Below are 25,737 nucleotides of genomic sequence, written 5' to 3'. Positions count from 1 at the left end.
GAGCGAGGCCGTTCCGGGAGGTGGTTTTGGTGAATCCTGAATCCCAGTCCTTAAGCAATATTTGCCCACATTCAGGGAAAGGAAGTTTCTGATCCTGCTGGAATGTGTATTTGAGTCTTGGAGAGCTCTGTGGAATTTTGTTTGGCAAAGTTTGCTCTAAGCTGGTTTGTAAATGAATAATGATGTGTTTAACGCTGTACATAAGGTGTGGAGAAAGTAAGGAAACACTGGAATAAAAAAGGGCAAATCCAGAAAATCCTGTATAATGACCCTGTTTTTAAAGCCAAGGGGGTTGCTTTGGGTTCATTCCACCTGGGAGGAGCTGGACTGATGTTCTGCTGGGTGGATGATGCCTGTCTGGGTGGTTACAGAGTCTGAACTCCTCTGACCAGGGTTAGGACACCAATGACTGGGATCCTTTGAGATGTTTTGACTCCCATGAGGCATTTTTAACATGTAAATACATCACAACGTTGGGAAATCCTTCCCAAAACAGTCCTGGGTAGTTCTGGAAGTACCAACCCGAATCTCTCCCTCTGTGTGGGTTTCTCTGTTGGTGGTTCCAAAGAGTATTTGGTGCCCTCTCAAGAGATCTTCAAAATATTTCCCTTGCAGGTTCAATTTTAGTACCCAGTGGCGGTTTGAGCATCTTTATCATCTGGCAAAATGCTTGTGGTTGTCAAAGAACTGGATGTTCAATAAAATTGAGGCAATACTTAAGATTTGTAGGTGTAGTATTTATAAAAACGGTGCTGGTAATTTGGGGTCAGCTCCTGGTGATGGCTGAAAATCAAGAGCTTTCCTTTGTGTCCAAACCCACGTTTTTCTGCTGTAGGATTTTTGCAGCAGAAGGAACTTCTGCCACGTAGCTCTTTGTGAAAACAGGTGCAATATAAATAAAGTGCTGTTTTAATAAAGCTTGGATTTTCTGAGCCGTGTCGTGGAGCTGTTCGAAACAAAACTCAGAGCCCAGGCCAGTGAAACGAATCTGGGAACCCTGAAGTGACAGGTGGCACTCACTGAAAAAAAAAAAACCACACAAAAAAAAGCCCTTTTTATTGCTTTTTTGATATTAGAAGTCTATCAAATGATGTGAATATGGGTGGGGTTACAAAAAAACCCCGACTCCCTCCTCACTCCTTTCTGTGGGAAATCCGGCCCTTCAGCAAATGAACATTTTGAACGTTTGACTAGAAATGAAAAACTTTAAAAATTAAAAAAGAAAAAATTAAAGTCAACAATAAAAATTTTAAAATAAAAAAAATAAACATTTTAAATGAATCCTAAAATTAAGATTTTAACTTTAATCCGAAAAAAAATCAAAATTTTATTTAAAAACTAAAAGTAAAAATCGATTGGAAAATTGGAATTTTAAAATGAAAGACCAAAAATTTAAAATTAATTTGGAAAAAAAATCAAAATTTTAACATTATATATATATAAAAAAAAAAAAGACTGATTTGGACAATTTAAATTTTAACGTTAAAAATGAATTCGACGGAACCTCTTGGGGTTTGTTCAACTCTACCCATCTGTTTAAATAACTAATAACGCAGACGTTTGACCCGCCTCTTTATCCCTTTATTTCCTTAAAAATTGTTATAAATATTGTTATAAATTGTTATTCCCTCCTCTCCCCTCACGCCTCATGGGGGGGGGGGGAACACGACACACACGTGACCCGCGTCGCGCGCCGTCTCCATAGCGACGCAGCCGTAAAGCGCGGCCGCGCGGGTGTCGCGCTGCCATCGGAGCGGCGCGGCCCAGCGGGCCCGGGAGCCGCGGCCATGGAGATGCCGCTGCCGCCCGAGGGTGAGGGGACACCGCGGTCTGGGGGGGGAACGGGAGGGTCCCGGGGCGCAACTGGGGGCGCGGGGGAACCGGGGAAGGGAGCCGGGAGAGCGGGGCCTGACGGCGCCGTCCTCCCCGCGCAGATCAGGAGCTGCGGAATGTCATCGACAAGCTGGCGCAGTTCGTGGCGCGGAACGGGCCCGAGTTCGAGAAGATGACGATGGAGAAGCAGAAGGAGAACCCCAAGTTCTCCTTCCTCTTCGGCGGCGACTTCTACGGCTACTACAAGTACAAGCTGGCGCTGGAGCAGCAGCAGCGTGAGTGGGGCCCGCGGCTCGGGCAGGGCCGGCGGGTCGGGGCCGGCCCGGGCCCCCCTTCCCTCAGCCCGGGCCCGGCCGGGGAGTCCCTTCTGCTCCGCGGGGCCCCGGGCGGGCGTGGGGACGGGCAGGGGGAGCGGGGGGCACACAGAGCCCAGCGCCGGGCCAGCCCCCCCGGGCACGGGGAGGTGTCGGCGCTCCTGCCGGAGTTGCCCCCCTGGAAGCGCGCAGGGAATCGGGGACTCCTCCTTGGCGCCATCCGCCCGCGGGGCTGCGTTCATCACAGCGCACCCCGAGCTGGAAGGGACCTGGGAATCGGCATCGTGGAACCCTGCGCGGGACACCCCAGCAATCCCAGCCCGTGCCTCGGAGCTTTGTCCCGGCGGCTCTGGAGACCCGCGGAGGGAGGGTCGGTCCGGAGCCAGCCCCGTGCCCGCCGCGGGCTGGCGGTGACGAGGGACAGGGCGCTCCGGGAGGTTTAATTTCCGAGTTTACTCTGTCCCGTAGTGCTGTGCAAGCAAAGCCAGGACATCGAGGCTTCTGCCCAGATCCAGCCCCTGCCTCAGCCCTCGCTGCCGCCGGCCGCGCCCATCCCGGCCCCCCAGGGCACCCCCTCGGTGGAGGAGCTGATCCAGCAGAGTCAGTGGAACCTGCAGCAGCAGGAGCAGCACCTGCTCGCCATGAGACAGGTTGGTTTGAGAGAAAACACCCACCTGGTGTGTCCCGGAGTGCCAGTGGCTGAGTGGATGAGGAATGAAAGGGGAGAGGAGGTTTTTCCTGCCGAGTGGTGGTGGCTGAAAGGAGAAGGGAGTGTTGCTTTCCTTACTTTTGTCCTGTGGCAAATGCCATCATCTTCCTAGAGGGGATGTATCTGATGTGCAGGTTGTGCTGGGGACACTGGCCTGTGATTGAAACCGTTTTATTTACCCCGTGGAAAAAAACCTTGTTGGTTTTAAAACAGTCACAATTTATTCTGCTTTAATCTTGGTTTGATGCTGCAGGTTGCTGGGATCTGCAGGACATTCCAGTGTGCAGTATTCCAAGCTGGATCTGATTAGGGGTGGAAGGGAACTGTGTGCAATCAGCTAGTTGGTTTTTGCAGGAGGTGTTTTGGCTGTTAAAGCTGCTGGGAACCAAACTGAAGAGTTCTTGTGCCTTTATATTCCTTACATTTAGGAGCTTCCTGCCATTATTTTTCAATTCCATGATAGATTTTAGAGGTGGAAATGAACTGGATTTTTCCTGAAGAATGTGAAGACTCTTTTTTTTCCCCTCCAAACCAAATAATAGAAACACTTTTCTGTGGTCACATTGCTTGTTCTTCCAGATAGTTACTTATGTCCAGGAGAACAGGGACACAGCAGAGTCACTCTTTACAAGAATGTTGGATATAATGGAGGGGTTTTTTTCCTTCTGTTTTTTTTTTTTTCAGGAACAAGTCACATCAGCAGTAGCCCTTGCCATCGAGCAGCAAATGCAGAAGGTTTTGGAGGAAACCCAGTTAGATATGAATGAGTTTGACAACTTGTTGCAGCCAATAATTGACACTTGTACGAAAGATGCCATCTCAGTAAGTGACCTGAGCCTGCCCAGGGATTTGGGGGTGCTGTGGGTTCCTTCTCAAAATGCACAGGGATTTGGGGGTGCTGGGGGTTCCTTCTCAAAATGCACAGGGGTTTGGGGGTGCTTTGGGTTCCTTCTCATCCTACACAGGGATTTGGGGGTGCTGGGGGTTCCTTCTCATCCTGCACAGGGGTTTGGGGGTGCTGTGGGTTCCTCTAGTTCTCAGAGTGCACAGGATTTGGGGGTGCTGTGGGTTCCTTCTCAAAATGCACAGGGATTTGGGGGTGCTTTGGGTTCCTTCTCAAAATGCACAGGGATTTGGGGGTGCTGGGGTTCCTTCTCATCCTGCACAGGGGTTTGGGGTGCTGTGGGTTCCTCCACTGCCCAGCTGGCACAGTTAACAGCTTTGTTGCTGTGCTGGGTGGCAGGTGAGGTGAGGTGAGGTGAGGTGAGAGCCGTCACCCAAGAACTACCCTTCCTGCAGTTGTGCCCGAGCGCTGCAGGAAGCCCAGGTGAGGTGAATGCATTAGGCCTGGCTGAAACATTGAACATCTGCTTTTCCCAAGGCTGGCAAGAACTGGATGTTCAGCAATGCCAAGTCTCCTGCCCACTGCGAGCTGATGGCCGGGCACCTGCGCAACCGCATCACGGCCGAGGGAGCGCACTTTGAGCTGCGGCTGCACCTCATCTACCTGATCAACGATGTTCTGCATCACTGGTGAGGATTAACTGCCAGGGGTTCAGTCATTTGGTGAAGTCTCTCTCCTGGATATCACGTTAGTTTGACTGATCGCTTTTTAATTTGTTAATTTTCCTAATTTTCCATCTCGAGATGCCCCCAGCTGGCACGAAGATCCAGTGCTTTAGTGATCAGACTTAGCTTTCACCTACTTTGTGTATTTCTCCTCCAGACTACACAGTAAAAATATAAAGGAGAGAACTCTGTATTTTAGGCATCCACTACTTTTATTAGAGCAGAAGTTGAGTTGATTTGCATGTTCCAGTGCAGTCTGTTGGAGTGGAAAAGGTAACTCTTCCAATTGCTTTCTTGAAGCCAACGGAAGCAAGCACGAGATCTTCTGGCTGCTCTGCAGAAGGTGGTTGTGCCCATTTATTGCACCAGTTTTCTGGCAGTGGAGGAGGATAAACAGCAGAAAATTGCCAGAGTGAGTACCTGGGTTTGGGTTGGCTGTGTTGAGTTTTGCTTTGTTGGGTTGGTGCTCTGCAAATTCACAAATAGGAGGATGGGGGAAGGCCACTGAGATTTTTTCCTGATCTGATTGTTTGAACTAGAATTTAGAAGTATCTAAGCTTTATTTAAAAGTTATAATGGTGATGGATGGATCTGAATCTTCAGTGGTTCAAAAATAAGTGCTGAAATCCAAGGTCTTATGAAAAGCTGGAGATGTAAAAATGCTGTGCCTCAGTTTTTCTTTGATTGTTCTTAATTTCTAAAAACCTTTCACTCTTGAATTTCTGCAGCTTCTTCAACTGTGGGAGAAAAATGGGTACTTTGATGAGTCCATTATTCAGCAGTTACAGAGCCCAGCTCTTGGACTTGGCCAGTACCAGGTTAGCCACAAAAGTAACAGCTTTATTATTTTTATATATATATATATATATAAAAAACAAATTTAGGAAACGTTAAACCTTTCAAAAGGAAAAATTAATTTCCTGACCCCCTTGAAGTTGTTTACAGGGGATTAACAAAAACAACGTAAAATACAATCTTTTAATTTCAAATGTTCAATAATCCAGCTGCTGATGCAGTGCTGGGTGCAGGATACAGACTGATACAGTCCTGTACATACATGACAGCGCATGGAAATGACTGTTTGGTCAAAAGGAAACAAGAAATCACAGCTTTAAATTGGGTGTATTGAGTATAAAAACTGTTGTGGCAGCAGGAACTATTTGTTTTTATTATTAATAACGAATGCTGTTGATTTGAGCTGTACTGGAAAGGCACCGATAAGAGTGGTGGGTTCCAGCCTGCAGAGAATATTTTGGAAAACCCCACCAGAGCTTCCTAGTGAGGCTGTGTGGTTCTGCCAGCATTACCCTGCATCCTCAGACATTTTTTGGGGAGAGAGGGTGAAGAACAATGTAGGGAATTCTGAAGGGGCAGACAGGGCAGGTATTACAGGTGCAGAGTTCACTTGTTCCCCGTTCCTTTCGTTTCCTCAGGCAAATCTGATCACTGAGTACGCAACGGTTGTGCAGCCTGTGCAAGTGGCCTTCCAGCAGCAGATCCAGAACCTGAAGACTCAGCACGAGGAGTTTGTCAACAGTTTAACCCAGCAGCAGCAGCAGCAGCAGATCCAGATCCCCTCCCTGGAGAACGAGGTGAAATCAACACCCCCTCCTCAGGCCCCCCCAGCAGCCCCAGCCTCGGCTCCGCCGTCTGCTCCAGTTTCCCAAGCAGGTACTGCCAGATGTGGGACCTGAAGCCAGGAATGGGTGGGTGACAGCGTGGGGAGGTGGATTTTTGGTTCATTTTGTAGTAATGAGGCACTGGGGCTGTGCTGGTTTGGTTCAAGGGGGAACCTGAACCTGTTTTGGAGCCTTGCAGCAGGTTTCAGTCTGATGACTGAATGTAAAAATAACCCCCAAAGAGATGAATGTTAAATGGATCAGAAATCCTCCCTCCCAGGAACAGATTTCTGCAGGATAAATTCAGCTGGAGCCTGATGTGGGTGTGCTGCTCTTTTGATGTGATTTTGATGCTTATAGTAGCCTCCAAATTGTTTCAGATGATGGTAAATCTCAGCTGCCTCTGGCTGGTTCTACAGAATATGACACAAGTGGGAGTGGAGTGCAGGATCCTGCCTCGGGAGGACCTCGTGGGCCTGGATCTCATGATCAGATTCCCCCAAATAAACCACCCTGGTTTGACCAACCTCACCCTGTTGCACCATGGGGTCAACAACAGGTAAGAAGCAGTTCTGGGACCAGATGTGTGGGTTTGGGTTGCCCCATCTTGCTTGTGGAGGTTTGGGTTGTCCCATCTTGCTTGTGGAGGTTTGGGTTGTCCCATCTTGCTTGTGGAGGTTTGGGTTGTCCCATCTTGCTTGTGGAAGTGCAGTGAAAAAGCTGTGAAAGTTAAAAATCCAGATTCAAATGCCAAGCTTTGTCATTCTGAGCCCAGATAAAAGCAAAGTATTAATTCTATTTCAGTTGTTCATAGGAACAGTGTGATGGTTGACAAGAGGAACAAGTTTGGTCTTTTCCCATCTTTTCTCTGGAGCTGCAATTGTTCAGCCCCTCTATTTACGTGTCCTCTCACTTTGCACGTTGCCTGTGGGCTGTATTTACTTTAAAAAGGTAGATTATCGTTATTGTGTTCCTTATTTTCATGGCCTAATGACCAGGCTTCTGTTTTTCCCCACCAGGGACCACCTCACTGCCCCCCCTGGAACAACAACCACGAAGGGATGTGGAACGAACAGAGAGATCAAGGCTGGAACAACCAGCGAGAGACCCCTTGGAACAACCAGCCTGATCCTTCCTGGAACAACCAGTTCGAAGCTCCGTGGAACAACCAGCACGAACAACCTCCATGGGGTGGGGGCCAAAGGGAACCTCCATTTCGAATGCAGCGGCCACCTCACTTCCGAGGCCCATTCCCTCCACATCAGCAACATCCCCAATTCAACCAGCCCCCGCATCCGCATAATTTCAACCGCTTTCCACCTCGCTTCATGCAGGATGATTTCCCACCTCGCCATCCCTTTGAAAGGCCTCCTTATCCTCACCGGTTTGATTACCCCCAGGGGGATTTCCCTCAAGGTAAAGTGTGGGCCGGGCCAGGGAATGCTGGAGTGCTTTGGGGTGTGGCAGCTTGTCCTCGGTGGACTCTTTGTGGTGGTTTTTTTTTCCCCCCCCCGAGGAATGTGGAGTGCTGGGGGTTTGGGGAAGAAGCTGCTGCTGCTGCTGAGAACTCGGTGAGGAAACACGTGCAGAGTTGGATGCTGCCTTGCTTTTTTTGAGTCTTCCCTGATGGATATAGAAATTGTAATCCAAAGTCAAGGCAGCAGCTCTCCAGGCACCTCTGCTGTGGCTGTTTCACTTTAAAAATAGGAAGTTCAAAGGTGAGAAGCAGCATTTGCTTGTAAATTTAATCTCCTGCACATCAGGCTGTAGATGAGGGCTGAGGAGAGCTGTGCCCTCTGTAGATGGAGGAAGACAGGCTGGAAGGATTTTTCCCTGTGCATGCATTCATCCATGCCCTTTTTCTTCTCTTTTTCTTTTTTTTTGACTGAAAAACCCTCTAATTACCTGCCTTTAACGTTGTGTGGCTTGATAGTGTGTGGTGAAGTGATCCCTACCTCCAGTTCTCCCTTCTGGTTGGGTTTCTTCCCTCCCTGGAACAGGGAATGTCTGGGAGTGGAGCCAGGCACTGCTTCCCTCGGGAAGTTTGCTGTAATCCTTCCCCCCTGTAGTTTCCATTCCCATGCAGGAGTTACAGTTATTCTGGAATGATCCTTATCAGTGTAAAGGCCAAAGATCACTGTGGTTCTGTGTGACAAGTGGTTTAGAAGAGCCATTATGTTTCTGTGGAGGAGTTGTTATTTTAAGCTTAAAAGATTCTCAATTCTCCAAGTCCAAAAAACCACTGAAAACCAATAGATTAGAGTTTATATATTTAGGATTGTGTTTAACTTCTCCAGTACAGATTAATTATTTTTTTCCTTGAGGTAAAAGAACAGGGAGAAACCCCCCACCTTGTCCTGAGGGAGTTTAGGGTTAAGCTCAGAACAAGATGCTTGGTTTTGGATTGTAGTGGTGATTTAAAACATCTGTTGTTTCGTGTAAAGCTGTTGGAGGAAGGGACCTGCTGAACCAGATGGTTGAAATTAGGAAGGCAGTGAAGCAGTGACAACACAGACTGTGCTGAGGTCTGGTGACAATGAGTCAAATTGTGTCGGCTCGAGGTTGGGCAGTGGCTGTTTTGGCTTCTCCTGGAAAAATTGTTGGTCCTGCTGTGGCAGATTCTGATTTTCAGTCTTGCATTTTTCTCTGAGCTCAGCAAGGTCTCCTGGCAGTCATGGCATTCCTCCATCAGTGGTTGGTCACCCACTTCCCTATTTTAACAGGATATTATTGGCTCTCCTTCTTCTCCAAATGCCTCTTTAAACAAAGTATTTTCTTGTCACCTACTCATGTGAGTCAATCCCTGCCATATTTATCCCTTTATATACGTTGAGTTGGCACAGAGACAGGCCTAATGACAGGTCCAAGCTAAGCCATGGCTGTGTCCTCAGCTTCAGAAATAGATCCCATCGGTAGCTGCTCTGCTGCCTCTGAAACATTTTGTCCTTGAGGGTGCCTTTCCTGGGGTGCTTTTGACCACAGCGTGTCCCAAAGGAAGCAGTGGCTCAGGGCTGAAGGATCCTGTTGTCTTGAGAGTGGAGGGAGATGCACTGCAAGGTATTCACCAGTGTGGGCCTCTTCCAGCCTCTAAGTCACAGAATCACAGAATGGTCTGGGTTGGAAGGGACCCACAAGGATCAGCAAGGGATCAAACCCTCAACCTGGATGTTCCTGGCACCACGCTCTAACCAGCTGAGCTCATCTCAGGGTCATTAGTCCTTCAGTTCTGGTGCTTTGCTGGACCTGCCAGGATTGGTTTTTAGGATCGATTTACTAATTGAAGTCCATCTCTGATCGCCTTCCTTTCTCGCCAGCTGAATAAAACCCTTTTAACCCTCCCACCCTGCAGAAATTGGACCTCCCCATCATCATCCTGGTCACAGATTGCCTCACCCTGGCATCAGCGAGCATCCCCCCTGGGGAGGGCCCCAGCACCCAGATTTTGGGCCTCCCCCCCACGGGTTTAACGGGCAGCCCCCCCACATGAGGCGCCAGGGGCCCCCCCACATGAACCACGACGATCCCAGCCTGGTGCCAAACGTGCCCTACTTCGACCTGCCCGCTGGGCTGATGGCTCCGCTTGTCAAGGTAAGCGCTTCCAGTGGGACAGTTGAACGTGGGTGGGTGTAATTCCAAAGCTGCCCCATCCCACAGCCAGTAGGCAAAGCTGTGGAGGGGGTAAGGGCAGGAGTAGGGGGAGAAGGTGGGGAAAACGGTGATGTTTTTCAGGTGATTTGTGCCACTGGTGGAGCTTATGTGTGTGAAAGACTAATTTGCACTAGAAAATCTGACCCCTGCCTGTAGGAAATGGAAATCCCCAGTGATTTTCAGGCGGTCAGAGGGGCCACTGTGTTCTAGTTTTTGATAATCAGAATTCTCCCAAAGATGTTTTATTAATTGTTATCTGTACAAGGAATGATGGAGAACAGGGATTGTGTCTGTCTCAGCATCTTTGGGGATATTTACATTCATGCATTTTGTGTTTGAGATGAACAGACAGGCCTCTCCCATCTCTAACTCGGTGTTACTCTCAGCATACACCAGGCTTCCCTCCAGCCACCTTAGCACAAAGGTGGATGAGATCTGCCCTTTTATCCACCTGCTGATCCACTGAATGCTCCAACCCGTGCAGTGCTGGCTCTTCCCACAGAGCTCACCACGGTGACAGCACAACAAAGCACTGGCTCACCTGCACAACCCTTATTTCTGGACTATCCTTTTTCAATCCAGGAGTGAAATCTGAGGTCCCCACACAGTTGAACCTGTATTTATCTCTTCAGGTATTTATCTCCTCAGGTAGGCATCCCATGACACGTGACACCAACGTAATTTGTTTTGTTTCCGGCAGCTTGAAGATCACGAGTATAAACCTTTAGATCCTAAAGATATTCGTCTTCCACCCCCAATGCCCCCCAGTGAGAGGCTCCTGGCTGCAGTGGAGGCATTTTATAGTCCACCATCTCATGACAGGCCTCGAAACAGGTAAGAGTAGGTGTAGGGGTAAGGAAAATGTGTTTCAAACCTCAAAGTGCCTCTCTCTGTTTTGGTTCTCCTGATGCTCTTGTTGTGTTGTAACTGCACTTGCTGTTTGATCTTCCACTGAGATTTGTGAGGCTCTTTTGCCCAGGCCCTTTGTTCCATACAAAATCCAGTGAAAATCCCGAAGGTCGCCGTTGAACTGGAGTTTACGGCTGTGCAAGTGGAATTTACAGCTCGGTGTGTGGTTGATTTATTGCAGTGAAGGCTGGGAGCAGAATGGACTGTACGAATTCTTCAGAGCTAAAATGAGAGCAAGGCGGAGGAAAGGTCAGGAGAAGAGAAATAGGTGAGAGATCCTGTGTGCTGCCTTCTGTTCAGCTGGGCTAAATGCAGAGGGAGAGCCTTCAGCAACGTGCTCATGGCATGACTGAGTTTCAGTGGGCTGGAATTTTTGTGTAACCTGCAGAAAATGGAACTGGCACAGGTTGCCCCGAGAAGCTGTGACTGCCCCATCCCTGGAAGTGTCCAAGGGCCAGGTTGGACGGGGTTTGGAGCAGCCTGGAATAGTGGAAGGTGTCCCTGCCCATGGCAGGGGGTGGGACTGGATGGGGATTTAAGGTCTCTTCTGACCCAAACCATTCTGCAGTTCCCTGAAGCAGTTTCTGACACAGTGAAATTTCCCTGGGTTGCCTGCAGGGCTGCAGTGCGTGTGTGTAACCAGCAGCAGTGGGTTTGTGTTTCCAGTGCCTCTCCCAGGAGTTTCACTGGATTTCTCTCCTGTTCCCTGTGCAGTGGGCCCTCTCGCTCTCGCAGCCGCTCTAAAAGCCGAGGTCGTTCCTCTTCCCGCTCCAATTCCCGATCTTCGAAATCATCCGGCTCCTACTCGAGGTCGCGCTCCCGCTCCTGCTCCCGCTCCCGCTCCTACTCCCGCTCGCAGTCCAGGTAAGAGCGCAGGACCTTGGGAATGGGGGGTGGGAAAAGCCCAGCCCGGGGCTGCCCGAGGATCTGTGGGCGTTGCTCTGGTAAGTTGTGCCTCTGACAAGTGGGTGTGCTCTCTGTTCCAGGAGCCGCAGCCGCTCCCGCTCCTCCCACAGCCGCTCCCGGTCCCGCTCCCGCTCCAGGTCCAAGTCGTACTCGCCGGGAAGGCGGCGCCGCTCCCGCTCCCGCAGCCCCACTCCTCCGTAAGCTCTGCTCCTGATCCTCTTCCTGGGCTGTTGGGAACAGCCCCAGCAAGGGCACTGCCTCGCTAATTAATAAGCATTTCAACAAAGAGCAGGAAAGAAGATGGGAAGCAGATTTAGAAACAATTTATCTGCTGTGTGTGCTTGTAGAGAGAAGGTTACTCTGTTGTGGTGGCTTTTTGTTGTAACAAACCAGTGTGTAACTATGAGGGCTTTGTGCACCTTCCTTGGGAATGACTCCCGTGGGAAGGGTGCGGTGTTTGGTTTCCCCTGTGCTGAGAAGCAGGGGGTGTCAAAGGTGTGAGAAGCACCTGCCAAAAAGCACCTCAGTAACTCCATAATCTAATGGCTTTATTAAGGAATAACGTGGTAGAGTGACTGGGATTGTGATGGGTGTTAAAGCTGAACAGAATAGAACTGACCATGCACTGTGTTGGAAGGGTATCACTGGTTCTTAATTTGTTCTTATTTCCTTAGTTCTTCTGCTGGTTTGGGCTCCAGTTCTGGGCCTCCTATACCAGAATCAAGACTTGGAGAAGAAAATAAAGGCCATCAAATGCTAGTGAAAATGGGTAAGATGCTGTTCTGGAATCTTACAGGCCAGGAAACAAATTCCAGGCACTGAACTGCTGGATACAATTAAGGCATGTTCCTAAGGAATTACCCCTTGGCATTCCACGTCAGCATAAGGACAGTCAGAGATACAATATTTAGAATATGGAGCAGTGGTGGTTGCCTTTCTGGGAAGGATATGGAAGACAAGGATGTGAGTTTGGCATCAGACAGAACTGACCTACCTGAGGTATTTCAGTGCAGGTCAGCAGGGTTGAGCAGGCTGAGCTTGTGCTGCCTTTCCTCTTGCCCTCCTAAAAGTTTTTAGGGGTAGTGCTGCTGTCTGTCAGCTCCTGGAACCTCTTGCACATTAATGCTTGTGAAGTAAATGGGATGGTTCACGTGTTGTTTCGGGCTGCCTGTTCCCATCCTGCCCTATCAAAATTTCCATCTTGGTCTGACTTCACAACTCAGTAATAAAAAAAATAGTGACAGGATTGCAATGTGTCCTTGCTGCAGGATGGAGTGGATCTGGTGGGCTGGGAGCCAAGGAACAAGGAATTCAGGATCCAATTAAAGGAGGGGACATCCGAGACAAGTGGGATCAGTACAAAGGAGTAGGAGTTGCGTTGGATGATCCTTACGAGAACTACCGGAGAAATAAAAGTTACTCGTTCATCGCCCGCATGAAGGCCAGGGATGAATGTAAGTGATGCTTCTCAGCACTTCACAAACCTGGGTGGCCTTGACAGTGGTTGTGTCCTGTTTACTGTCCACTATAAACCCCAATCAAAATGTCAGTAACTGGTAGTTCTTTGTAAGGTAACAGATGCAGTAAAACAACAGGTAAGTGTCAGTGTACTCTGATTGACCCAGCATGTTGTTTTTAGGCCTTGTGTTGTATTCTAATTTCTGAAAGATTAAGGAATTAGCTTGTTCTACATCAGCCACTTCCTGGCTGCAATACTGAGCACCTGCATCTTTGATTGTTACCCCTCAGAAACTGGGAGCAGTCAGAAAGGGGGAGCTGTGCCAGAGCAGGGAGATTGTGTGGCTGGAACTCAGACCACACTGTTAATGTTATCCCTGCCCTGCTCAGACTTTCCTGCCTTACTGCCACATTCTGCCCAAGCCAGAACTGGTAATAAACTCCCTGTAGTGCAGGAAGGGTTCAGAAAAAGTGGAGGTGTTTGTAAGAGATGAAGACAATCACCCAAGTGATGGATTTTTGCAGAGAGTCTGTGATACATCGAAAAACTGCCCTTGCCAATGGCTAAAAGGGAAAAAAAATTGACGTGCTCAATAAAAAGTCACTTCTGCCTCTGGCTGCAGTAGATCTGTGCAGTCAGATGGGTTCAAATACAGCTCACAAGAAGTTCCTTCTTACAGAGCCCTCATTCCATGAAACATTTCAGGCAGCTCAGGTGACTGTGGAATGTGTAAGAACTCTTTTCCCTGTTGTTTCAGTGAAACGTGAAACACAAGACCCTCCACCACCCGAATAAGACTCTCTGAAGAAAGATGTCTTGCATCTTCTACAAAACATTAAACTTGTCAAAATCCGGATTAAAGTCTGGAGGGAGTGACAAAATTAATTACTTTTACTTAAAACTATGGGGAAAAATGGAAAGCTATGACATGTACTTCAACACTTGGCAGTTGTTACCATGACATGTCTAGCAAGTTTAAAAACTTCCATTTATCTTGCAAAATTTTTTTTTTTTAAATTAGTTCCCAGTTTTATACTAGAACTGAGCTCCAGTCAGTGTGTCCCTGGTGCAGGATTGTGCCCCACTCATCCCTGTGGAATACACAAGTTCTCTGATGTGGTTGCATGTTCTCCAGTTCCATAATGTATGTTTATTTCTCTCAAAAGGTTAATTCTATTTGAAGTGGAAGGGGTGCTGCCTTGGGATCAAGTCAGACTGATGCTGAGCAGTGTATCCTAATGTCTAAAGTGGGGAATGAAGCATCTAGACCCAGTGCAGGTGACCTTTGAGCACTGTGCCAGCTTTTAGAACCTTCCAGCCACCTCCAGGCCCCCCCAGCAGCTGCTGCAGCCCCCCCTGGGCAGGACACGAGGGGCAGCTCGCTGAGGGCTGGGCGATGCTTTGTAACGGGACACAGTCTTGGAGCTTTTTATATTTTTGTACATAACCCTTTAATAAAAGCCAATTAGTTCACTAGAAGAGAATTCCATTTTCTCTGCTCTCTTTTACGTTTCTATCAACGAGACGTTCTCGGGAACTTCCCCTGTGATCCAAAGGAGAGAAGAAACAGAACCTTTTGCAACTGTTTCCAGCTAGAGCTGTTAGGCCCTTCCACTGCACTCCCAGTCCCCAGGTCTGCGTGGCGGTTCCCTTTTCCAGTTGTTTGTTTGTAGAGCAAAAAAAAAACAAAAAAACCCTCTTCAAACCATCCAGTTAATGTGGTGGAATATCAGTTTGTTCTAGATCTGCTGTAGCTGTGGAACTGTACCTGTCTGTGAATCAGCATACACCACCTGTATGTTACCAACTTGTGAAGTTTTATTGTTTTGCCTTCCAATAAACACCTTTTTTTTTTTTTTTTTTTTAAATAAAAAAATGAAATGGCAGCTCAGATTTCGGAGTAAATGGATTCCTGTACCTTGACTAGAAGCCTTCCTTGAATTTATTTGAACTTTGGGTGTGTTTTGGGTTGGTTGTAATCTGACAAGGCTGATTCTGTAGAAACACTGTTCAGATAATGGCACTGAAGTCAGGATATGGTAATTTTCTGCTGTGGTTACATTGCTCAGGGGCTGCAGTTACAGACTTTCACTTCTACCACAATCACAGATGTGATCACAGATCTCACACTCCACACCATAAACATGTACCCCTGCTGACTTACCACAGTTCCTTTAGAGAGAAGTGTTTTGCTGGTTTTTTTACTGGTACAGTCTGGCTGAAGGTTCCTGCCTATCCCTGTATCATGTACATGAGGAAAAAAGTCAGGCATAGAAAAGTAAATTATATATCCTAATTAGCAGTTTGTACAAATCCCTCCAGTTCACAGTGTATTCACTTTTTATCTGTGCAAGTTGAAAGGGTTTCTTGCTCCAGCCTTAGAGCTGTAAATATAGAAGTTCAAGTTCAAAGAGTCAAAGCAAGTTACTCCTCCTGTGCTCTCTGAATCTCTTCAAGGGCTTGTTCAAGTGTTAGAGGTGGGGATTTGTGATTCTTGATGTACTGCAAAAAAAAAAAAAAAAGTTAAGACACAAATTTCTTTGTTAGGTAAATAATTACTTTCTAGTATTTAATAAATAATAAATCTCCATGCTGATACCTGGGAGGTACCTGCACTTTGCTGTGCTAGCACCAGCAAGTGCCCCTTCTGCTGCAAAGCTTCATCTTTCAAAACTGTGGCCTCCAGCGAGACTTCAACCTTTGCACAGTAAAACCCCACGACTTACTAATTAATAACATGCAAAGGAACTCGCTCTGCTGCAGATACCAGGAGCACCTGGAGAGGAGGATCTGCTCAGTCTGTCGTAAATACCTCCTTGGCCTCCTCCAGGCTGTGGTAGTGGAACTTCTCGTGCTCCAAGGACTCCACCAGGGCCGAGTGAAGGTGCTGAACGTTCTCCACAAAGCGCTGGGTCAGCAGCAGGTGCTGCTTGCACATGGAGTGCAGGGCGAGCACAGAGGGGCTGTAGGCAGTCAGGGCTGGGGGGAAGGGGCAGGAGGGGCTCTGGTGAGGCTCAAAGCACGGCTCAGGGACAGGGGACAACATCAGACACGAGGGTGGAGATGTTTTTGGGTACCTTCTACTGCATCCGTGCTGATGACGTGACTGGCGATAGGCACTGGGTCGACGTAGCCGGTTCCTACAGGCGGGCTCAGCACTGCAGAGGGGTTTGCTGTGCCAGGAAACAGCAGGGTTATGGGGGAGAGGCTGGAAAGGTTTAGTGCTGCAACTTCAGACAGTCTCTTGGGACAGCAGCTGCCCAAGAAAGCCTGGAAAACCCCCAAACAGCCCTAAACCCACTGTAGAGCCTAACAGGGAATTCTGTCAGCCAGAAAAATGGTTATACAACTGAAATAGTTCTACAACCTCCACTGTTTGTTTACTCTTCCACTCACAACACCTACCACTGCAAAAGGCATCTTTTCTAGCCCTAGGCAGAGTAAAAATAAGGGCTTTTGCACTCAAAAGCAGCTCCTGTTTTCAAGCACACTTGAGTTTCTACTTTCTCCTCCTCGAGTGGGGCAAGAAGGGGCCCTCAGGGCTTTTTCCTTGAAATAAAGAGCCAGGCTGGGAGCTCCCCCTCGGGAATGGGAAAGGTCACAGCTGATCCATGAGCAATCACTTCAGTAACACTACAGTGCTCTTATTTACAATAGTAAAGGTATCAGAGTGGTGAATTCCACTGAAGAGTTATTACTCGTGCTATTGTGAGCTTTGTCACCAACACTCACCCAGCAACAGGTCCTGGAAGGGGGGGAGGGTTTAAAGCAAAAACCAGTTCTAAGTTCTCATGACATTCATTCAATCTCAAGCTTTTCTGTGGGCAGCAGATTGAAGTGCTGGGCTTTGAAAGCTTTTTAATTGGGCACCAGCAAGGAGGAGCTGGCACCGAAACTAAAACTAAGTGGGCTGACATTTTTATAAAAGTGTAATAAAAGCTGCCTGACAGAGCAGAGCTCTGCACTCACCCTTTGCCCAGCAGTAGGAGAAGGGGGGCTCTGCTGTCTGAACCCCAGTTTCCCTCACAGTCACTCGGTGCCCTCGTTTGTGGCGCTCCCGGGTGCCCAGCGGGGACGAGGCTGAGGTTGGGTGTCCCTCAGGGTGTCCCTCTGTCCCTCCAGACACAGAGGGCCTGTCTGCTGGAGACAGAGAGCTTTCAAAGTCTTCAGAGTATTCTGAATTAAGAGTTCTCTCATCCTCATCAAGAGAATCCTGTTTGGGATCTGTGGAAGCTCCACTTAAGTGCTCAGAGATTTCGGCTTCAGTGACACTTTTTCCAGCATCCCCACCAGTTGCTGTGTTGGGCAGTTCAGAAGAACCTTGCTCCTCTTCCATTATCACATCTTTGTTTGATTCTTGAGTCATTCCAGTGTCTTTCCCCTGTAAAATGAGTTATTTTAGATCCTCCACCCAACAGAGGCAGACTGGGAATAGGTGTTAGTAGGGAATTCCTACTCACCTTCTGCTTTAATTCTGCTGCCTCAGTGGGGATATCGGGGGCCAAATCATCGAGGCTCAGGATATTCAGCCTGAAATCTGCAATCAAATGACACGTTGACACGAGAATTTGCATGAAAGTTACAGCACACTTCCCCTTAAATGAGAAAAGAGAGGGAAAAAAAATCAGTGTTACCTTCCTAGTTTAAAGTGTAATATTGAAAGGTAACAGCAACCAAACACTCTAAATCTTTAGAAAAAAGAAACAGAACTACATAATTGCTTTGAGAAGGCCTTGGCTGATGTAAAATTTCACCAGTGAATCCTTTCAAAGTGATTACTTGCCCTGTTTATCAGTGAATTTATCAGATTATCAGTACAATTCATGCCAGGTCTCCTCGAGACAGTATTTTAGAACACTCACCATTTGAGCTGCTGCTGGTTGGATCTTCTGCATCTGAGAATAATTCATCTAATGATTTTATTTCACTTCTGTCACTTCCAAGAGATTCCTGGCTTTGTTTGGTGGAGCCTCTTTTAGGCAGAGCAACCTTGACAGTGTTGTCTTTCGTGGAAGATCTCCTGGTATGTCCTGACAGGTTTCTGCTGCTGGGTGAAGGTGCTGGTGAATTAACTCCACTAAAAACACTTTCCTGTGAGTCTTTGTTGTGAAAAGAAGATGTTTTAGGTGTCTCTGTTGGTGCAATTTCCTTATGAGACAGAGGAGGCCTTCCTGATGCAACTGGAGTCTTGTTCTTTTGAAGAACATGAAAAACAAGATTTCAGTGTTAACTTCATTATTATGTTTAGGCTGCTAAAAGGGAAAACAAATCATTATGGGTAAAATAAGAGTAATTTAAGATGTTGTTCTAAGGTGTCAAGAAGTGAAGCTGAATCCTATCATGAGCAAGCCACAAATGCAAATTTAAAATTTAGTCTCTGGTGTTATCTAAATAAGAAGTGACCAACCAATTAAAACAACTCTATAATAAAGTGTTTATGGAAATACATAATCCAGCAAAGTTTGTATTTACCTTTCGATCTACCACCAGCCTTCTGACTCCCATTTCCACTGGGAAACCCCAAGGAGCTCTCCATCAGTTCTCTCATTTCCTCTTCATCGCTATCCAGGTCCAGCTGTTGTTTAACCTGAACGCTCCTTTTAGGGCTTTGGGTGCTTTCCTCTCCCTCAGAACCCCCATCCCTGCGGGTCCCACAATTCTTCAGGTACTTCTTGCCCCTGGCACGGCGTTCGTGCCCTGAGGCAGAGGAGGAGGATGATGATGAGGAGGACTCTTCCTGCAGAAGCTTCAGGCCCGGGTCAGTGTTCTGCGATTCCAGCTGCTTTTTCCGGCTCATGATCTTGCTTTCCAGCTGAGCCACTTTGCTGAGGACGGAGCTGGAGCGCGCGTGGGCTCCGTGTGCATTCGCGGTGCTTGCCAGCGCCGGGCCCTGCCGGCTGCCACGGGCGAGTCCATCGCGCCCCTTCAGGAACCTGCCCGGGCCCCACGGGGCTCTCCCGGCCGCCTCCAGCTCCGTGTCCACCACCCCGAGCCCGGCCGGGATGGTCCTGCCGTGTCCCTGCCGAGAATCCCAGAATCACCCAGGTTGGAAAAGCGCTCCCGGATCATCATCGAGTACCCCCCCACTGTGCCCGACCCCCACCTTGTCCCCAGCCCAGAGCACTGAGTGCCACGGCCACTTTGACACCTTCATGACTCGCTGGGCGGTCCCTTCCAACGCCTGACCGCCCTTTCCAGGAAAAAAATTCCTCCTGAAATCCAACCTGACCCTCCCCACACGTGCCCGGGAACGGACCGAGCTGAGGCACCGGCGCCTCACCTGCCCTCGGCCAGCGGGGGCCCGAGCGATGGCGGCCATCCCGGACAGGACGGGGACGGAATGGGATGGGATGGGATGGAATGGGACGGCACGGGGACGGAATGGGATGGGATGGAATGGGACGGGCCGGGACCGCCCGGCCTGAGGAGGTGGCGGCTCCTTCGGGCCCGGCCCAGGGCGGCCGTATCCTGGAGACCGGCACTCCCCAACATCCCGCCCTCTCATTGGCTCCACTCACCCCGCCAGCCAATCCCAAGCAGGTTTACTGCCGCCAGCCCCGGAGGCGCCGACTACAATTCCCAGCATGCCTCGGGGCCGATAAATCGGGATTTATCCAAACCTCCTGATGCGGGAATTAATCCAGTCGTTCAGCAGGATTTCTGTTCAGGCTGCTGTTCAGGATTACACACTGCGGTCAAGGGGTTGTTAACTTTGGCGTATTTGACGCCAAAACATTTGATCCCAGGCCAGAAGAAGCTTCATTGGGTGAAGGACCTTCATTGGGTGAAGGACCTTTGTTTTGGGTGAAGGCTGCTTTGACAAGTTTTAGGGTAATGAGGTAACACAAGTGGGTTTGCCCAGCAGAAAGCTGGGTGCAGGTCATCCACCTAAAGGTCGATCAGTGCCTTGAATAGAAGAACATTCCAAGGGCACCCAAAAGCCCTCCCCGGCCCTGCTTTGCCCACATGGCTGAGGCAGCTGGCAGAGTGCCCTTAGGAGGAATTTCTTCACAGAAAGGGTGATCAGGCACTGGAATAGACTGTATAAATATCTAAAGATTGGTGACAGAGGATGGACCGGGCTCTGCTCGGCGGTGCTGAGCAGTGAGACAAGAGTCAATGCGCAGACACTGCTGCCGAGGGAGCTCCACTCGAACACGAGGAAGAACCTCTGAACTGTGCACTGGAGCTGAGTGCCCAGAGACTGCGCGGAGTCTCCCTCACTGCAGATATTCCAAAGGGCAATAATCCTGTGCCGCGCGGTCGGGGACGGGCACGACGACGGGGTCGAGTGGTCCCTTCCAACCTGACCCCTGCTGTGCCTCCGCGAGTGGCCGGGCAGCTCTGCACTCACCATCCCCGGAGGTGCCCGAGGGACGCGATCTCCTCCCTCCCGCGGGCCGGACCCGCCATCGCCTCGGCGGCCGCTCCCAGCCCGGCCGATCCCGCGGGCGGGCAGCGCCTGCCGGGCCGCGATAACGGAGCCCGCTGAAGCCGCGGCGGGTCCCGGCTCCCCCCTCAGCCCCTCAGCCGCCCCCGGGACCGCCCGGCCCGGCAGAGCCGGCGCCTCCCGCCCCTCGCCCCGCCCCGGCCGCGGCCCGACCCAGCGGCAGGAAGATGGCGGCGCTCATCCCCCTCAGCCAGCAGGTACCGGCCCGCGGCCCTGGCTCAGCCCAGCTCGCCTCGGCTCGGCTCAGCTCAGCCCGCCCGGGCGGCCGAGGCGAGCACCACCGGCTCCTGCCCGCGGGCCGGGCCGGCGCTGGGTGCAGGGCCCTGTGCCCGGGAGGGGCTCGGCCTGAGGGGTTGGGGGGGACAGAGAGGGGCAGCGGGACCCGGGCGGGGCGCGGCGGCCCCCGCGGTGTCCCCGGGGCTCGGCAGGGCCGGGCTGGGTGTGGGGGGAGCGAGGGCGTTCTCCCCTCACGGCGGGCCTGGAGCTGCGCCCGTGGGGGAGGCAGGGAACGGGGGGCTCGGGGCGTTTTCCCGAGTCACCCCCTTTGTCGTGGCTGTATCCCAGGCTGTCGGGACAGGGGGTCGCGACTGACAGCCTGGGGGGATGTTTGGGGGCGCGGGGACCCCGGGAAGGGGCTGCGGGGCGAGCAGGAGGTGTTTGCTCGCCCGTCCAGCAGCAGGTCAGGACCAGGCACATCCCCTGCCCCTTGGGAGAGGGTGACGAGGCTCTGGGAAGGGGCTCTTTCCATCTCTCTTTGGATGCTTGGGGTCCCCGCGCTGATTTTTTGTTGTTACAAGTTTTTTGGTTTTTTGTTTGTTTGTTTTTATTATTATTTATTTATTTTACTTTGTTTGGTTTTTTTTTTTTACATTAATTTCTCCCCCCAAATAATTCCAACCGAAGCAGTTTATTCTTTTCCATATCGCTGGGAATAGAGCTGGTTTACTTGTTTCCTTTTTAAAGCGATGCCACCCTCGATGCCTCAGAATTAAAACTTATTTTCTACACTGTGCTAGGCCGGTCAGGAATTCAGAACAACTGCTCTTAGTAGTTCGGATTATTTAAAGACATCGTTTTCCTTTTAAGAATGGCCTTTTATTTGGGATAATTTGAACATTTATCTCTCATTGGAGTGTGATGCTTGGATAATGTATAATTTGCTGCGTGTCATTATTTTCCAGTGGTTTCAGTGGAAGCATTCTGATTTTAAACTTCTTTTTCTGTACTGAACTGTCAAGAGTAGTCTGGCTGTAACAGAGCAGTAAACAGAATTTCTCTTAATGAACTAAAAGAGGACATTAACAAACTTCCTCTTTTAATAGCCTCAGTTTGGTGATTACTAAGGAGATGTGTGCTGGTTACTGTAAATGCCAGAAATTGAATTACAAGGAATAGGAGAGGGCACATGTGCTGTATGTTGAAATATGTCCACACAGAAAGATTTAAAACAAGAATATTGACTTCAGCATGTTGGGAGCTATAAACAACAGGGGTAATTCCAGCTTGTGAAAGTGTTTGATCATATTTTTGTCGTTAATAATTTATCATTTTAATGGTGTTAGGAAGGAATTCTTTGCTTTAGGAAGGAATTCCTGGCTGGGAGGGTGGGCAGGCCCTGGCACAGGTTGGCCAGAGAAGCTGTGGCTGCCCCTGGATCCCTGGAAGTGTCCAAGGCCAGGTTGGAACCACCTGGGACAGTGGGAAGTGTCCCTGCCCATGGCAGGGGTGGCACTGGATGAGCTTTAAGGTCCCTCCCAACCCATTCTGGGTTTATATACTATTTATATTCCATTTAATATTTCATCTCTCTGGCTGTGCATGAACCCAGGTGAAGAGCAGGGCTGTCACATCAGTTCTTGGAGCTCAGTCCAGTTCCAGTTGTTTATGTTTGATAACTTTGTTCACCTTTCCAGTGGTGTTCCCACTGTACCAAGCACATTCAACCTGCAAGCTCAGGAGGTTTTGGAGAGTTATCTTAGGGATATTGGGATCCTTTTGTAGCTCAGGTTTCTGAGATAACTCAGGGCATTTAGCGAGTAGCATAAGGTTAAAGCCATGTTTTTGGGGCAGCAGCACCTTCTTTTGGCTCTTGTCTCTGTGAACACCTTGGTTTTCCCCTGTTACACTCCCTGTTTTCACCTATCCATGTGGCTGAAAGGAAAGTTTCGAAGAGGAGGACACCAAGGAAAATAATTCAGCTGATCCAGAGCTCTTTGTGGCCCTGGGGTGACCTCAGGAAAGAGAACTGGATGTGTGAGTTGTGCTGGTGGCAGCAGCTTCCTCCTGCCTTTCCCCCAGACCCAGGGGACTTGGATCAGTGTCCATGTGTGTGAACCACGACTGCGGTGTTTGGATCTGCTGCGAGACTTAAACTTCACATTTCTGCAGGAAATCCACCTGGCAGAACAAACAACAAGGCCCCAGGAGGATCTTTTTGGGAGCTGGTGGGAAGTGCTGGGCCCAGATGAGGTTTTGGGGACTACGGAGCAGGCACAGGAACCAGAGGTGGTTAATCTGTAAGTCCCCTCTGACAGGTTGGGCTTTGACATGGCCAGCTGCAAACTCTTCCCCAGTGTTTGTCCCTGGTTGCCAGGGTTGGCAGCCCTCGGGCAGGTCCTGCCTCAGCAGATGCCACCAAACCTGCAGGATCCTCCTGAGTGATAGCGGTGTCGTCACGTGCGGTGCCGACGGGCAGATAGGGAGCTGTGCTATTTTTATCACTTGAACCCATTTTGTCTGGTCTGCTTCATCACAGAGGTGCAGTCATTTGGGGAAATCAACCAGAGAGAGAGAGGCTGAATCCATGGGAAATTCTGCAAACAGGGAATCGAGTGCTGAAGGGCTTCCCAGCAGCACCTGGGGGGGAATATTTCCCTGTGGGAGAAACTTCCATCACCCTGGGGGAGGTTCCTGCCACTTCTGCCAGGCAACTCAAGCTCCATGTCCTGGCTGGCAATCCCAAATGAGGGTGACAGGGATGTCTGGTGATGGGTGAGATCACTCAGTGCTGCTGCTGGAGTGGTTTGCTCAGTCTCTTGGTACGAGTCCAGTCGCTCTGGGTCACTCATCAGATCAGTCAGAGGAGCTTGGGGTTGGTGTTTGAGTCTTCTCTGAGCTCTCTGGTAAACAAGAGGTACAAGGTTTGGTGATGGTTGGATTCAGACTGGGACAGACTATTTATTTCCTCCTTGCACCTTTTCTCTGAAGGATGTGTTTGCTGCCTGGGCAGGACATTTACATGTCAGCAGAAAGAACAGTCAGGTTTATGAGTTATGGTCCAGGAATTCTTTTGAAATCCTGTCCACCCTTCAGGAGCTTCCAGAGGTTTGCTGACATTAGAGAATGGATAGAAGTGAAGCACATTTAAGATGCTTAGGAAACTGTTCTGAAAACGCAGGATTTTCCTATCCAAATAGAGCTGTTAATCCTCCAAGAGTCAGTGTTTGCTTGTGCTCAGTTGGAGGGTTTAGTTCTTTCAGGTGGCTCCTTAAATTAATATTTGGCATGTTGATTGTAAATTCCCAGCAAGGTTCTCTTGGTGTCAAATACAATTTTAGTGGGCTTTTCCTTCATCCTGTTTCTGCCTTCCTTCCACTCAGAGTGGGCAGAACATCTGGAAATGCGTGGGGATGACAGGGAGGCCATTTGGGAGGTGACATCCCAGTGATGGGAGTTAGTTGGGAACACTCCTTTGCCAGGTGTCTCACTGGTGGCCTGGAGGTGCAGAGGGGTTGTCTCAGGCAGGCTTTGGGGCGTTGTGACACCTCAGCATTTTGCTCATTAAGCTGTTTGTGGCGTTGTTTTGTTGGTTGATTGATTGCTCTTTAAGGCCTCTAAGTTGGTTTTGCCTGGGTTGATTTTGCTGTTGGCACTGAGGCTGCAGATCAGTGTGCAGGGACAACCTGCACGTGAACTCCTGTGGCTGTTGGAGGAGGCAGGTGAGAAGATGGGTTTTTGGGTGGGAATTCTGCCTCTTTTGGCACTTCAATTCCTATCTGCTTGGGATGTCAGCAAGAGTGTCAGCAATCTACTTGTGGAGGGCCTCCCTGGGGTCTGCTGCTGTGCTGGGATGCAGCTTGAAATCCCCCCCAGCACTGTCAGGGAATTGTGGCACTGTCAATTCACTGGTAATTCTGGTTTGGGTTTACTCTGTTTCAGTTTAAGATCCTAATCCTGAAAATGCCTAAATCACAGGCACAGAGCTTGGTGGGCGTGTGTGTGGATAAAATTGCCTGCTGGAAATATTCCATAAGGATGTTTCCAGTGCAGGGGGAGTCAGGTCAGCACTGGGCTCAGAACTGGGCCTTTGTCATCAGCAGTTCTTGTGCTGAGATCTGAAATGCTTGGGCAAATAGTTCAGAGCTGTTCTACAGAACCTCATTTCCACTTAGTTGTTGATTAAAAGTGTGAGGAGAAGTTGGAATTCTGGTGAAGTTCTAGGAGGTGACAGCAGCCTGTTGGCTGCAGGTTTTGTGGGATCACCGTTATCCACACTTAAATTTCAATATCCAATGTGGATGACAGCAAATTAACACCCTATTTTAGATTTTTTTTGTTGAAGTAACACACCAAGTGCAATTCTTTTTTTGCTGTCAGTTGTGATTGCTGTTCATTCTGTTTTCTGCCTTATATTTCAGTTTTCTACTGGGAACCCAATATACGAAACTTACTACAAACAGGTATGTTCTTAAAAGAAAAAAGGCAAAAATAAAGAGTAATTTCTTCTTCTCCAAGATTTTCCTCTCTCTCCTTTCCCCATTGCAGGGATAAATTCTTCCTGCTGATGCAGTTTGTGTAACTCCTGACCTAGAGACCCTGCATTTCTCATCTCTGCTTCCACAGCAGTCATGGTGAATGTTAATTTTTCTCTTTCAGGTAGATCCAACATACACAGGGAGAGTTGGGGCAAGTGAAGCTGCTCTGTTCCTTAAAAAATCTGGTCTCTCTGATATCACCCTTGGAAAAGTGAGTGGAAGGGGTTGAATAATGCAATAATTGTCTGTACACTTTTTTTTTTTGTAAGTGAAAGGACAAATCTACAAGGAAAAAATTACCTTTTGTGTGACATTTCTGTTGTTAACCTGGCAATGAAATAAAATTGCACCTCATAACTCGAAAGTTGAATGAATGAGAGGACACACAGTGGGAACTGTTGAGCTGAGTTTTGTTTGAAATTCACAGGGGCTTTCATTTTGTGTCTCCACAGATATGGGATTTGGCTGACCCAGAGGGGAAAGGATACTTAGATAAACAGGTAAATGAAATGTTCCTGTGAGCCTTGTTTGCAAGCAAACCCTGCTACCAACAATAGTTGGCTTTTT

General features: G+C 49.1%; 3 protein-coding genes across 6 annotated transcripts in view; 2 read left to right on the top strand and 1 right to left on the bottom strand.

The window, feature by feature from the left end:
* Positions 1–1,725: 1,725 nt before the first annotated feature.
* On the top strand, positions 1,726–14,859 carry CHERP (calcium homeostasis endoplasmic reticulum protein). 2 transcript variants are annotated; one of them, XM_050320964.1, is made up of 18 exons: positions 1,726–1,812; positions 1,935–2,108; positions 2,616–2,797; positions 3,541–3,678; positions 4,238–4,389; positions 4,726–4,837; positions 5,154–5,243; positions 5,859–6,096; positions 6,425–6,603; positions 7,064–7,460; positions 9,394–9,632; positions 10,393–10,526; positions 10,783–10,869; positions 11,316–11,465; positions 11,588–11,704; positions 12,182–12,276; positions 12,776–12,961; positions 14,133–14,859. In XM_050320964.1, the coding sequence occupies exons 1-18, from the start codon at positions 1,788–1,790 to the stop codon at positions 14,135–14,137; spliced, it is 2,700 nt and encodes an 899-aa protein (XP_050176921.1). In that variant the 5' UTR covers positions 1,726–1,787; the 3' UTR covers positions 14,138–14,859. The 2 variants fall into 2 exon arrangements, with proteins under 2 accessions (XP_050176921.1, XP_050176920.1); XM_050320963.1 differs by lacking the exon at positions 14,133–14,859 and adding an exon at positions 13,724–14,126.
* Positions 14,763–19,389, bottom strand: CUNH19orf44 (chromosome unknown C19orf44 homolog). The gene is given in 9 exon segments (XM_050320967.1): positions 14,763–15,468; positions 15,779–15,945; positions 16,044–16,139; positions 16,936–17,347; positions 17,427–17,503; positions 17,829–18,159; positions 18,439–18,456; positions 18,458–18,985; positions 19,247–19,389. Coding segments are annotated over 9 exon segments (1,746 nt in total). The 5' UTR covers positions 19,286–19,389; the 3' UTR covers positions 14,763–15,390.
* A 1,175-nt stretch (positions 19,390–20,564) lies between these two features.
* The window catches only part of EPS15L1 (epidermal growth factor receptor pathway substrate 15 like 1), a 42,546-nt gene continuing 37,373 nt past the window's right edge, over positions 20,565–25,737 (top strand). For all 3 annotated transcript variants that reach the window (XM_050320961.1, XM_050320960.1, XM_050320962.1), the window contains exons 1-4: positions 20,565–20,613; positions 25,054–25,095; positions 25,292–25,381; positions 25,623–25,670. In XM_050320961.1, coding sequence (XP_050176918.1) covers positions 20,584–20,613; positions 25,054–25,095; positions 25,292–25,381; positions 25,623–25,670 — 210 coding nt within the window. In that variant the 5' untranslated portion in view covers positions 20,565–20,583. The remainder of the gene's footprint in view (positions 20,614–25,053; positions 25,096–25,291; positions 25,382–25,622; positions 25,671–25,737) is intronic.

The sequence above is a fragment of the Myiozetetes cayanensis genome, unplaced genomic scaffold, assembly GCF_022539395.1.
Source record: "Myiozetetes cayanensis isolate MyiCay16 unplaced genomic scaffold, myiCay2020 scf26, whole genome shotgun sequence".
In the NCBI taxonomy this organism is placed as follows: domain Eukaryota; kingdom Metazoa; phylum Chordata; class Aves; order Passeriformes; family Tyrannidae; genus Myiozetetes; species Myiozetetes cayanensis.
Note: the sequence above shows the minus strand (reverse complement) of the source record. Positions and strands in the feature narration are given on the sequence as shown.